At 49.1% G+C, this 12801-nt stretch overlaps 1 protein-coding gene across 2 annotated transcripts; it reads left to right on the top strand.

Annotated features, from left to right (window-relative positions):
* Nucleotides 1-230: 230 nt before the first annotated feature.
* On the top strand, nt 231-12093 carry LOC113958996 (UAP56-interacting factor-like). 2 transcript variants are annotated; one of them, XM_027667673.1, is made up of 9 exons: nt 231-328; nt 2432-2575; nt 6205-6347; nt 7632-7756; nt 8596-8677; nt 9094-9134; nt 9216-9290; nt 9943-10054; nt 10815-12093. In XM_027667673.1, exons 1-9 carry the CDS (start codon nt 247-249, stop codon nt 10908-10910), a joined length of 900 nt encoding a protein of 299 aa, XP_027523474.1. In that variant the 5' UTR covers nt 231-246; the 3' UTR covers nt 10911-12093. The 2 variants fall into 2 exon arrangements, with proteins under 2 accessions (XP_027523474.1, XP_027523473.1); XM_027667672.1 differs by having other exon boundaries at nt 9091-9134.
* Nucleotides 12094-12801: the final 708 nt, after the last annotated feature.

Raw genomic sequence — 12801 nt, 5'->3', positions numbered from 1 at the left:
GCGGAGGGCCGGGAGCCAAGGCAGGGCTGAGCACAGCGAGCCGCGGGGGTGGACGGGGGCGGAGAGAGAGGTCGGGGGTGGAGGGCAGGGGACCGGGGAGCAGCGGGCGGGGGCCGGGGGAGGCGGGCGGGGGACACGGGGAGCGGCGGGCGGGGGCCGGGGGAGGCGGGCGGGGGCCGGTGCGGGGCCGCGGCACATTCCGGGCAGGCGCAGTGCGCGGGGCGAAGGCTCAGGCGCTCCGAGCCCATGGAGGCGGCGGGGCCGCTCCCCGCGCCGGGCCCCGCGGCGGGGCCGCAGCCGGGGGCCGAGGAGATCGACATGTCCCTGGGTAGGTGCGGAGGGCCCGGGCCGGGCTGAGGGAGCTCGGGGGATGGGGGGGCTCCGTGCGGGGACGCGGCGGGTGGGTTTGTGCGGGATGGGGCGGTGTTCGCTCCCCCCGTCCCCCTGCCCGCATCGCCCCGGGCAGGACGGAGAGGGTGTGTGCGGGATCCCCGCGGACCCCTGTCCGGGCTGTGCTGGCAGCAGCCCCGTAACTCGGGGGACGGAGCGGGCCGGGAGGGGCTCCCGCAAAGCAGCCCCCGGTGGCAGGGGGAGAGGAGCCATGTCCTCGCGGTGCCGCTATTTATAGCTGCTCGCTCCGATGCTCGCCATTCCTTTGGCACCGGGAATGTGAACCGTGCATAAACAACCGCCCTGTCATGAACTCCCGAGGCCTGGATTCTGACGCATGGACGAGAGATCTTGGTGGATTATCGTGTTGGCGTTCTCTGCTGTGGGAGGAAAGTCCACCAGCACCTTTTGCTGTTGGGTCAGCTGCCTAACTGAAACCTTGTGTCATTTCTTCCCAGCAACGAGCCAGTTGTCAGGAACAGCAGAACATTTTCCACTGCAAACTCAAGCTGATCCCTTGGCTGATGCACCCGTGTTTTATTGGTTATGTGAAGAGTTATAGCAACAGTGGTTCCCTCATTTTTGGTTTATTTTTCTCCCATGGTATTGCACACCCTTTTCCTCTTTGCTAATAATTTTTTTTTTAACAAAAAATTTTGTGATGGTCCCTTTGCTTTTGCTCTCCCTTAGTGCTTCCCTTGGTCAGATCTCCTGTGGTCCAAATCCATATTCCATCCAGAATACAGCTTACTCAGGGTAGAAGAGAGAATTGGAAGGCAGGAGCCCTGATGAAGAACTTTTTCTGACAGGTGCTTTTTCCATGCTTTCAGATACATTTAGCCTTACTGGAGTTAGCAGTCCCAAAAAACTGCAGGGGTTGCTCTAAAGCTGCCCTGATAGATCTAATTCTGCCTCGAGGTGTAGGTGTACCATTAATGACCTCTCAGGACCCCTTCCAGCCTTTCATAGTACTCCATTAAATCGCTCTGTTAACTCCATCATATTCATGGCCACAAAAGGCAGGGTAACAACTCATACCTAAACAAAAAAAAATACACTGAAAGGAGACAGACCAGGCACCTGAGCTTTCAACTCCTCTTGGCTCCCAGCAAGCTCTTCCTCATGCTGTGACAGCCCACCCTTGGGTGCCTGGGGTCACCTCCCTGCAGAGTGTGCCGGGATGCTGTTGATGTGCTTCGGATCAGCCTGTGCCCCAAATCACACATGTCCTAAAGGCACACTTAGCTGAGAACATTAGTGCATTATCCTAAAAGCGTGACCTGGCCTCTCCCAGCCTGCTCTCTTCCTAGGAGACTTGAGAGAGAAATCACAAAAGCAGTCACACAGCCTATTCTTACTTCTGCTTTCATTCCTTTTTGCTTGGGCTTTGTATCCATTTGGACATGGGAGTTTCTTTATAGAAAATGACAAGGGACAAGTGCTGGGGGTGTGATGGTTTGTGGTAAGCACCCATTGAAAGCTAATGGCACTTCTGTCCTTCCACTCCACTGATACATTAAGGAGCTGGAGTAGCCACTCTCTGTGCCTGTTTTTGGACACTTCATTCCTTGCTAATTTGTTAAAACATTCTGCTTGGAGCTTCGCAGATGTGACTTTATTACTTGCTAAGTATTTTCTGGAAGGTTTGAGGTTAAAAGAAGAAATTGTTGGAAAGTAGGAATTAATGAAGAGGTGATGTTCCACTTTTGCCTTGCCTTTTCATCAGAACAGCTTGAATTAAGAAGAACCCCTTGATTTCAGACCAGCTCACTGAGAGCTCTGCCCTGCCCGTGGTGGGAACGTGCTGGATGGTAGCACATTTTTAAATCATTTGCTATACTCTAATCTCCAGGCTGCAAAGGCTGAGTAAATTGATCCTATACTTTCTAAGCTAAGCTTAATCTTTTATTGTCTGGCCGGTGCAGCTCGCAGAGCAGCGAGCTCCGTTTTTACCACGGACAATTGCAAGCACCAAAAGAGGGAATCCCTGTTTGTAGAAAGTGCAGGTTCTATGGAATTCTCCTCTGTCATTTCGTTCTAGATGACATCATCAAGCGCCACAGGAAAGAGCAAACAGATTCCAGCACCTCGGGCGACAGCAGGAGCCAGCAGGTCAAGAACAGGAGTTCAGCCTTCGGGTACGGGCGGCCCCGTTCCGGTGCCTGGAAGCAGAGGAATTTGCAAGGTAGATGGGCACTTGAGGTGGCAGAGCCCTGCCAGGCTGAAAAACGCACTTTTGTGACAAAATACAGCTCTTAAATCCTTCTATCTAATTTTTGTGCACGTATAAGATGTGCTCGGGCTCTGATTAGCTTTTCTCTCTGCAACAATGGAATATCAGGGCCCTTTCAGAGCATAATTCATCCATTTCTCTCCCTTCCACTCTCTCGTGAATTGCTAATTTAAAGTGACTTAATATCTATTCTCTATTCCCCCTGGCTTTGCATATTTTAATTATGCCTCTTCCTAATCCTCATTTTCCCAGAGCAGACTTAAATTACCCAAATTACCCCTTCAGTAACTGTATTTGATAGCTCAGTTACTGGAGCTAAATTGTCACTTTTGCCAAGCATGGTGAGTTTTTTTTATAATACTGAGTGATCACACACTTTGTTTTGTTCTGCTAGTTTTTACCTACAAACCCAGAGTGATCTGCTGCATGAAATGCCATCTCTTATCAATTTTTTTAATTACTGCTAAATCCCTTCCTTGAAGATTTTAATGACATTTTGCAGCAATGTCTTTGAAATCTTATATTGGAGTGCCACTGGCACATCAGGACAGTGGAATTTCTGGGAGCAATCCTGCTTGTCTCTGATCTTCCTCCCACCCTCATGTTTTTGGTTTCCCTCACATATTGCCTTACCAAGGATCGTTCCAGTTCAAAACAGAATGATGATAATTGCCTTTTGCAAATTGATTTTTTCTGTCAAACACAGGCTTTGATATTCCTCCCTACTCAAGTGACTCCTGCATCCAGAGTCAAATAAATCAAACAAATTTTTTTTCCGTATTCATTAGATGGGAGAACTTCTGTTCCTTTATAGAATTATTTCTTCTAGTTTTAGTGTTTCAGGGGTTTTCACTGAGTCTGAATTCAGCCCTGTCAAGAGCAGAGGCCCACCACGCTGTGTGGTGCTGATGTCAGTAGCAATTGGGGGAAACTTGGCATGACTGGGAATTCAGCCCATGATTCTTCAGGGGCTCAGTTCACTTCAGTCCCTGCTGAAATGCAGTCCCTCCTGGGCTGAGATGAGATAACCATTATCAAAATGACAATCAGAGGAGCCCAGCACGGTAATGACAGGAGGGAGAAGAGTATTATGCTGATTAAACCAGCAAGCAAAGTGCTGTTATACCTCCTGGAATATGGATTAAACCATCTCCCCAGTGGGGAAAAGATGATTTTTAATGACAGGAAATTTGAATTTCAAATCTCCTTGGAAAAAGAGTCAACCAGACATAGGGACTTCTCTCCAGACTGGACTGGCTGAGCAGAGGTGCCTCTTGGCCAACCCAGGTTTGTTCAGCACCAAGCTCTGAGTGTGCACCCAATCATGGGGGTTGGGAGGGGGTTCTTCCCCAGCTGCTGATGCTGTGGGGTTTTATTCAAATGTTCTTTCATTATTAAATACCTACCAGCCTTTTTGCAGAGATGGAGCCTCCCGTGTGTCACACTTCAGGACACACATGGCAGACTGAGGCCTTGATCCCCAGCTGGTGTACACGGGGTTCCCCTCAGAGGCTGATGGCTCTGTCATGAGTTATTTATGTTGGCTAAGGGGTGCCTGAATGCACTGCTGAGCAGAGGCTCTCTAATAGGAACAGACTGACAGGGGCACGATTTTCTAGTCAGGGCTGCCTTCTGCAGCAGTCCCTCCCATTGCCCTGATGGAATACCCAGGAAAGGCAGCTGAGCTCAGTCTCTGGCTGTGGAGGATATGCCCTCTGCAGGGTGCAGGAGAGCTGTGTTGCAAGGCTTGGTGGCCTGCAAGAGAGCAGTCTGGCAAATAGGCAAGAGAGGGGGCAAGCCCAGGGTGGTGGTTGAAGAGAACAAAACAGGGCAAAAACAAACTGGAGGGACAGAAGCAGGAGGAAAAATCAAAGGACTGTTAAACATAGCAAGTCCACATCTGGTCAAAAAGAAACAGTTTGCCAAAATTCAATGTTTGTCAAGAGAGGAACATTTACAGACCTGCACTTCTTCTGCAGAGGAAATAACTACTGGCCCCATGGAGCTTGTGAACCTCATTGCATTTGTGTGTGTTCTTAAAGCATCTCCAGCCATAGAGCACAAAGCACCCCAACGTGCTATTTGGGAGCTGCTTCCTGTGGGCATGCCTTGGTGCCCTTCTGTTTTAGAGACTCTGCAGCTTAGGTCATCTTTACCTGTGTTCCAGTGTAAGCAGCTCAGGCTGGTACTGGCCAGTGTTACACCCTGGGGCTGGAGCCTTCATTCCTCACTGTGGTGGTGGCCCCTGGCAGCAGTAACACTGCTGCCTCAGGACACTTCATTTCTAATTGCTCCAAGTCAGTATAAATTGCTGTGATGTAGCAATCAGTGGTGTAAGATCAATACATGCAGCCAACTACTCTGTGGTCTGTACCAGTGAGGTTCTGCTCTATGGTCCAGGATTTGAGTGCCCTTTGCCCTGCACAGCTTTGTGCCTGATTTATTCACCCCTGAGTACGTGTGCACGTCTCACCAGTGTAGTGAACGTTGGGGGGAAAGAGCTAAAAATGGAAGGTTTGCAAACCAAGCTCCCTGCCTTGGTACAGAGAAGATCAAAACGCAGCATGGTGGTAAAGTCTGCATGCACAAAACCCTGGATGAACTGTGTGAACCTGTGGTGATCTAATATTGGGCCAAATTTAACTCTGCTCACGTGCCTCTGCCTAGGTGTTGCTTCAGGAACCTGCTGATCCCACTGGTTAGTGAGGTAATGGAAATAAATTCCCTCTGTGCATTTTAGCTGCTATGTGTGTGGTTGTTCTGGCTGCCCGCCTGCGTCAGCTCACACAGCCACTCAGAAACTTTCTGTTTCGTTGTGACTACAGAAATTCATCCTGTGGAGTGATTAGGCTTGAAAGCACTGTGCCTTGGTCTGACAGAGTGCTTTCCTCTCACTCACCAATGCTTCAGCACACTTCAAAATCACCAACAGGATTAGGGGGAAAGGTTAAATGGAGATGGACAGTGGGTGTGTATGGATTGTACCACTATGTAAAACAGCAGCAGCAGGTGTCCTCTGCAATAGGTGCAGTAAGGATATGTCAAGCTAAAAGAAAATAAATATATATATGCATAAAAATCACGATTCAGTCTTCACTTACCAGGTGCTATAATGTGGGCACTCAGAGCTATTCCAGGCTGCTGTGGGGTTGGCTCCCGGATGCTCGAGTCACTTGTGTATCTGTATCAAAAGGCTTTTTTTGTTTCTTAGTTAATTCACAGCAAAGTGAGCTCTGACAACAGATTGACAGGTCTCCTGATGTGGGTGTTCCTGCCTTTATGAAGAATCAAAATTGTGGAAAGCTTTTCTCTTTTCTTGTCTTCTCTATTCTTTCACATCAAATAATGTGTATGTCAGTCCTACACAGACTAAGAATGTTAGCGAGACATTGGAAAGATTAATTATTTAATACTTTTTGGAATGAATTAACGTGATTCTTGCACCACTATTTGTATAGATACCCCTGTGTTGTATTAAGTTAACCTTGTAATCCATTTGCAAAACTGTAATCATAAATCAAATTTTGAAAGACACTGAAATAAGAGGTTGTTTGTTTGTTTGTTTGTTTGTTTTTTTGTAGGACCTAACCGTTTCAGAAGAGGGTTTGGACAGCAACAATACAATAGGAGACAATTCAGGAATACTTTGCCTGGTCGCAAGAGAAGAGCAGCTGCTGCCTTCAATGGAGTGAGCCCTTTAAATCGCCAGGCATCAGCTCAGGAGGTAGGGGAATAAGGCAGGGACAGCTTTTGCAAATGTCATGTAGAAATCTGCTTGATTTTATGAACCTGGATCACCCCAACGAACATAAAAAGGTACAGGCACCATCTTTTATATGCCTGTGCACAGCATTTGTATGCATAGATGAGTGCAGAGAGACATGCATGTGGAATAGCAATCTTCCAGTTGGTTTTATAAGCTTCTGACTTGGCATAATTTTACTGATCAGTTCCCCTGGGTTTTGCAAAAAAAAGGTTTTTCTTTGAAAGTGTCCTTAAAAGATTTAAAAATATTTCCATAAAAATGAATTCCACGGGATCTCACCTTACTGTTATTGTTTAAAGGAGATGTATTAAGATCCGTTATTTTTCCTCCACCCAGAGCATTTTCCAAGCTCCCGTGAAGTCAAAGGAAAGACTGTTGGTCACTTGTCAGGTGACTTTGGTTCAGAGACACTTTCCATTAGCAAGTGGGCAATCCCCACAAGACACAATGATTCCTGTGGCAGATAGGCCTCCTGAGAGGCAATTAGTTTCTCCTACACTGATGGAAATCCACTCAATTAGCAGGTCATGGGTGCTCAGTAAGCTTTTCAAAAAAACCCAAGTGCTGAACATGATGGCACATTTAGTGGCTGTGTCCTAGGGGTATAAATGAGAGAGCCCTAACTAAGCAGGCATGTTTGAGGAGTGTGGTTATTCCTGAAAATAAAGACCAGGATGACTCAGATATTGAGCATGGCTGGGTATTTACAGAAAGTAATAAGCAGTTGCTAGGAGGCATAATTCTACAGTAGCTTCCACTTTGCAGAAATAAACCAAGGGGGAAGAATATGGAATCACAGCTGAGCAGATAGTAAGAGCTATGGTGGTTGTTCCAGAGAAATAAATGGGCTGGAGCCTGGGGCAGTTTGTGTTGGAAGTGCAGGACAGACACTGCTGAGGGGTCTTCTGATGTGCCTCATGCTTCAGGGCTTGGCCTAAACAAGAAAGAGGTGATGACCAAAAGGAAACCTGAGCACGGCTGTAATGCTCAGCTTCTGTGAGATTTGCTCTCCATGGACTGATTTTTTTGGTGTTTCTTTTCTAATTTCTGCACCATTAGAAGAAAACACTCTTCCTGGGACTTTCATGCCCAGGAACAAGGCACACAGACTGAGTGTGCTGAGTCAGGCAGCAGCAGTCAGTGGAGAGAGGACAGTTGGGGGTGTCACTTGCCCTCACTCCCTGTTCATGTAGTGAGACTGTGGCATGGGTGGCTACTGCTGAGCTCTCACCAATCTTTCAGGGCAACAAGAACAGCAGTGCTTTTGCCAAAAGCAGCAGCGGGCAGCAGAAGGACCAGGCACAGCCATCTCCAGGCCCCAAGAGATTCAGAGCAGATGCTGCCAGCACCCAGACCCCAGGGAAAAGGTAAAAATCTTTGGTAACATTGGGTTTGTTTCCTTTTTAGCAATTCCCCCTGCAGCTCATAGGGTTCTGCTCTTGCTGTGTGTGAGCTGGGAGTGGCTACAGCCATGTGCTTGTGCAGCATGAGAAAAATACCCCTGGAAAGCACCTGGAAAGAAAACAGTGAAAAAAAGTTAATAGTTCATAGCTAATAATGCAGATATTAAATCTGTCATTTCATTTTAGGAAGCATGGAAAATGAGACCTTAGTATTTTTATTGAACTTTTCCTCTGTTGCTTTGGGGAATGCTTTTGAAGGGTGAAATAGCTTTTGTTTTCATAAAGGCAGGAAATACAGATTCCAGTCATAAGGGATAGGCAGAGAGAGGATGTCTGTCCCAGGGAGGGGCTGCAGCAGCAGACTCTCTGCCCAGGAGCTGCAAGGAAGGCAGGCACTGCCTTGGTGCCTGTCTCATCAGGATCCTTGTGTTCTCCGAGCTGGAAAGGAAGCTCCTTGCAATCCTGTCTTTCTCTGCTCTGAGCAGAGTAGAAACTGAAGGACATCCAGAGACCCCTTCTGACCTGATTTTTTTCTATTATTTTCTTCCATATATTTTATTTTATTTTTAATGGGCAGAGTTCAGAGCACGCAAGCTGTTGTCTCATTTGAGCAGAAAATCAAGTTCCTCTGAAATCCTTCGCTGGCAGAAAAGCCCGTTGGGCTGAACTGGGTAACACACAGCCTCGTTTGCTTCTTATGCTGCTTTTTAAGACCAGCTTGGGTTAGGTATTTTGGCATTAAACTTTAGGAGAGGCCTGGCATCATCTTCACCTCTGTCCTTTTCTCTCTGCTTTACCATCAGGCCTTTCCAGCTAAACAGGGGACCAGTGTTCCAGCAGAAGCGGGCGCAGCAGTGGTTCTCCAAAGCCCGCTTCCAGAGAGGGGTCAGTATCCAGACATTTCTTCTGCAGCCTGCTGGGAGTGACAAACCTTCAGGTCTACCAGCCCAGCTGTATCTTTGCTTCCAAAAGTAAAGAGAGATGGATCACTTAAACTGCATGTATTGCTAGGAAAGTATTTGCAGGACAGGCGATTTTTAACGCAGGTTAATATTCTGGCAGCTGGAAAGTAAAATCCTGGGAGGGTGATAGAAAAGAAACCTTGTGGTTTATAGAGCAACACAAACAGGGCAAAGTAAAGCCACCCCACACAGATCACTGTGACAGCAGGAACCCCCAAATTAGCAAGTTTCTTGACAACTTTCAAGGAAGGAGCTCATCAGATACACCAAATGAAATCCTGGAAAAGAAGTCATTGTTTCTGAGAGCTAATTCTCTTTTAAAAATATATTTCACAGCAGATGGATGCTCAAGGAGAAGGGAAACCGCCAAGGATGAGAAGGTAATTGGTGAACAAAGGCACAATGCAAACGCGAAGTGTTCTTTCAAGCTTGAAGCTGGATAAATCTCCCTGTCTCGGCAGGTGGCAAGTGAAACCCAGCCCGGGAGCAATTCTGACGGTTTCTGTGGTTAATCCCCAGGCGGGCCAGAGCAGCGGGTAAGTAAATGAGGTGATTTGTTAGGATGGGAGCCCTACAAAAGCCATTGCAAATCCCCTCAGGTTTATTGCAGCTTCACTTCTATAACGAGTGTATAATGGTTCAGACCCAAAATGGTTAGGAAATGATGTCTGGTTCCCTTCCCGGCATATCTGAAGGAGATAAAGATCTCCTGTATTTACCTGTAATTACACGGTAATCTGTAATTACCACGCTGCTCCTTTGTTATGCAGAGTGAGGAGAAATGGAAGCGCTGGAGCTCATGGGAGGTGTCAGGCTGGCTATGCTCTTGTGGGTTGTCACGGAAATGCTGTGTAAAAGCACAGAAAGTGAAAGGGAACAGATTCAGGGCTGAGCTGGTGCAGCTACAGGACCCGGCACCCAGCTGGGGGCAGAGAGAAGGGTGGGTGAATGCACTGTTCTGAGCACAGAGTGCCCCATGACAGCCTGGATGTGACACGGTCCCCAGTGCTGGAACTCTGCCTGCACAGCAGCTCTTCTGGCAGCCTTTTGACTCTGCCAGGGGTCAGACATGCTGTGGGACCACGTATGGGGTGTGCAGGTGTCTCCTTCGCTCCGTGCTGGTTTGCAGAGCAGAGGGAGCGAGCTGCCTTCACTTCCTGAGTGACTGCAGATCTGTGCTTTCCCCAGGCCTGGATCCAAGCGCCCGTTCCTGCGAAGCCAGAGACCCCCAGCACGGATGACCAAGCCCCAGCCCAAGGGGGTGATGCTGAGATTCAACTTCCGTGCCATGGCCAACCAGGTAGAGGATTGTCGACGGTGCAGGCGGCACCTGACGCCCTGCAGCAGCCCTACCACTAAGCTGTTAACACCACACTCAGGTTTCTGGGGCTGCCAGCTGGGTTGCTCTAACATGGCCCAGGAGGAGAGTCCTGTAGCTGTGTTGGCCAGGTTGTTGGCAAAACTGAAGGCACTTGAGAAGACTGTTGAGCAACTACAGACTCAGCCCAATTTTTCCCATTCTGTTGGCCTGTCTTGCAAGGCCTGTCCGTGTGCTTGCTCGGAGCAGGGACATCCTGCTGGTGGGTGATCCTGGCCCGGGGGGACTGTTTCAGTGTCGGTGCTCCCCATTCCTCAGAGACACGTGGCACTTCTGGGCTTTGCTCGCTCTTTGCTTTGATGACCTTCTCGGTGCCCCATTTCACACTGAAGTATGGTCCAAGAGCCCTGGGGCAGCTGAGAAATCCTGCTCCACCTTCTTCATTGCCGGCGTTTCTTGTCTGGACGGTTTGGTTTTCCCTGATGCCTTGTGCTCCAATGCCATCTGCTTGCTCCTGTTCTGGCCGAGGACGCCCGGTGTCTTGGGGCTGGGAGCTGCTTGGAGGTTTTCCAGCCGCACACAGTCTGTCGAGCTCCTTGTCTCTGTGTGCTGCGTGGTTTAATTGACTAACCAGCTGTGAAACACCATCCTGACTGATGGGCTCTAATCAATACCCCGCTACAAGCTGGGCTGTGCTTTGCCACCAGATGTGGGACTGACTCGCTCTCCCTTTCCCCTGCAGACCAGCCTGACGCTGGATGAGAGGTTCTCTGGTCTGAGGAATAAGAGGCGCTTTACAGCAGCCAGGAGCGCCGGACGGACGGTCACCATGCCTTAGGACCGCGTGCTCGTCACAGGGACTGCCCCCAACAGTCCAGGCCCTGGCAGGGGCTCAATAAAAGTCGCTAGATTCCCTTTGAGATAGCTGATTTGGCAATGTGCCGTCTCCTTCCTTACACCCACAGTGAATGAGCGATGGAGGGCAGGGACAAGGCAGGATGAGAGTTGGGGCCGGAGCACAGGGCAGGTGGGACATGAGTGGGGTGATGGAGGTGTATGAGCAGAGATGGATTTGCTGGGAGAGCTCTGCTGGGGAGCCATAGGGCTGGCACCATCCCTGTCCTCCTGCCAGGGCACCCTGTGCTGACCAGGGTGACTCTTGCAAGTGGGAGGGGGTGCCAGTTCCGGGCCATAGCCATGGAGCCTTCCCTGTGTTGTCCCATGGGTGGGACAGGGTGGAGGATGCTGTGCCTGCCCACATGGGGGACAGGGAGCAGAGCATGTGTGGATCTGAGGGATGTGCCCCAGCAGTGGCACCAGTGGGGATGCTCCAGCTGCCTGCAATCCCCAGCATCCACCCAACTGCCCAATTTGTTGTGCTTGCAGGCATCCCTGCCCAGTGTTTGCAGTGTAAGACCCTCCACCCTGAAAATGTCTCGCTTCGCCCTGACAGTCAGGCCTGAGCACCTTGCGTTTCTCTGTGGGTTGCTGTGCTGCTCTGACTGCTGCTGATGGCCCAGTTGTGGGGACGGGGTGAGGTGTGCCGTGCCTGCTGCTGGAGTGACTGTCCTCAGTACGGAGCACAGACAGACTGCCCCAGCCTAAATTAGGTTTTCCAGCGCTGCAGTCATTCTGCATTAGGGTTTTTGTAGTTGCAGCTCCACCCATGCTCAAAGCACTGGCATAATCAAACGAGCAGCAGCACTCTGATGATGAACTCTGAGATGTTAATGAACTGGGTTTAGACATTTGTTAACAGAGCCCTGCACCAACCCTGAGTAACTGATCCATTCTCCACCCTCTGCTGGAACCCAGCACTGGAAGCGCTGGACACAGCCTGTTACTGGGCTCTAAGCTGTACTTATGAAAGGAAATATTTGATAGACTGCATTACATTTTACACTGAGCATCTTTAACAAGAGACTGGACTTGGCATTGGTTTTACAGGAATGTGTGAAATGTTAGTTGACAAAGCAGTGATGTACGAGTCCAGTGCACTGAATAAAAACTAACTTGTCAAATGTCACCTGCAGTTATTTCCCTTCCTTCAACAGGCTTTTGGTGCAAGTTCAGCCTCTCAAGAGTGACACTGCAGGGCACAGTATGTGCAGCTGCATGGGTTGGTGCTTTGGGGGAAGCTGTGGTCCCCATCAGGCACTGCAGGCAGGCACTGCCACCAGTGGGGCACTGGCCTGGCCATGCAGGCACTGTGAGGTGTTCAATACATATTTTCTAAAATCTTTGCTGTGATCTCTTTTGCTTTGAACATTATTGGCAAAATTATCACAGGTGTCCTGGCTCTGGGTGTGCTCAAAACACAACAAATGCAGCCCAACTGCCAGGTTAATGAACTCTGGAGGAGATCTCACCCCTGCATGGAAACAATCTGTGTGTCATGGAAGATGACAAGAAACACGGTCACAAATGGCAGTATCCCTGATTGCAGTTGCCTCTTGACTATAAATATGGCCAAAAGTTGGTAGACTTGTTAGGAAAACCTGAGCACTTGTTCAACCAGGTTGTAAAGGGCTGGAGCTGTTCAGTCCTCAATAGCTGAGTGTTCAGCTGTTCAGAGCACACCCTGATTCTATTCTCTGAAGAGAGATTTTTCAGCAATCTGTACCTTACAATTTTTTAAGCACTCCTTAAATTAAAATTGAGGGTTTAAGTGATAAAAACTAGACTTTTTTCCTAGTTTGGTTCCCCTGCAGGGCTGGGTTACTTTGCAT

This window comes from Corapipo altera, unplaced genomic scaffold (assembly GCF_003945725.1).
Source record: "Corapipo altera isolate COAL_440 unplaced genomic scaffold, ASM394572v1 107, whole genome shotgun sequence".
Classification (NCBI taxonomy): Eukaryota; Metazoa; Chordata; class Aves; order Passeriformes; family Pipridae; genus Corapipo; species Corapipo altera.
The sequence above is the reverse complement of the archived record's forward strand: the minus strand, read 5'-3'. Positions and strand labels throughout refer to the sequence as shown.

Coding starts and splice junctions, on each gene's coding strand:
- LOC113958996 (XM_027667672.1), top strand. CDS start 247: ATGGAGGCGGCGGGGCCGCTCCCCGCGCCGGGCCCCGCGGCGGGGCCG. Junction 7,757..8,595: donor ACCCAGACCCCAGGGAAAAG/GTAAAAATCTTT, acceptor CTTTACCATCAG/GCCTTTCCAGCTAAACAGGG. Junction 9,291..9,942: donor CAGGCGGGCCAGAGCAGCGG/GTAAGTAAATGA, acceptor TGCTTTCCCCAG/GCCTGGATCCAAGCGCCCGT.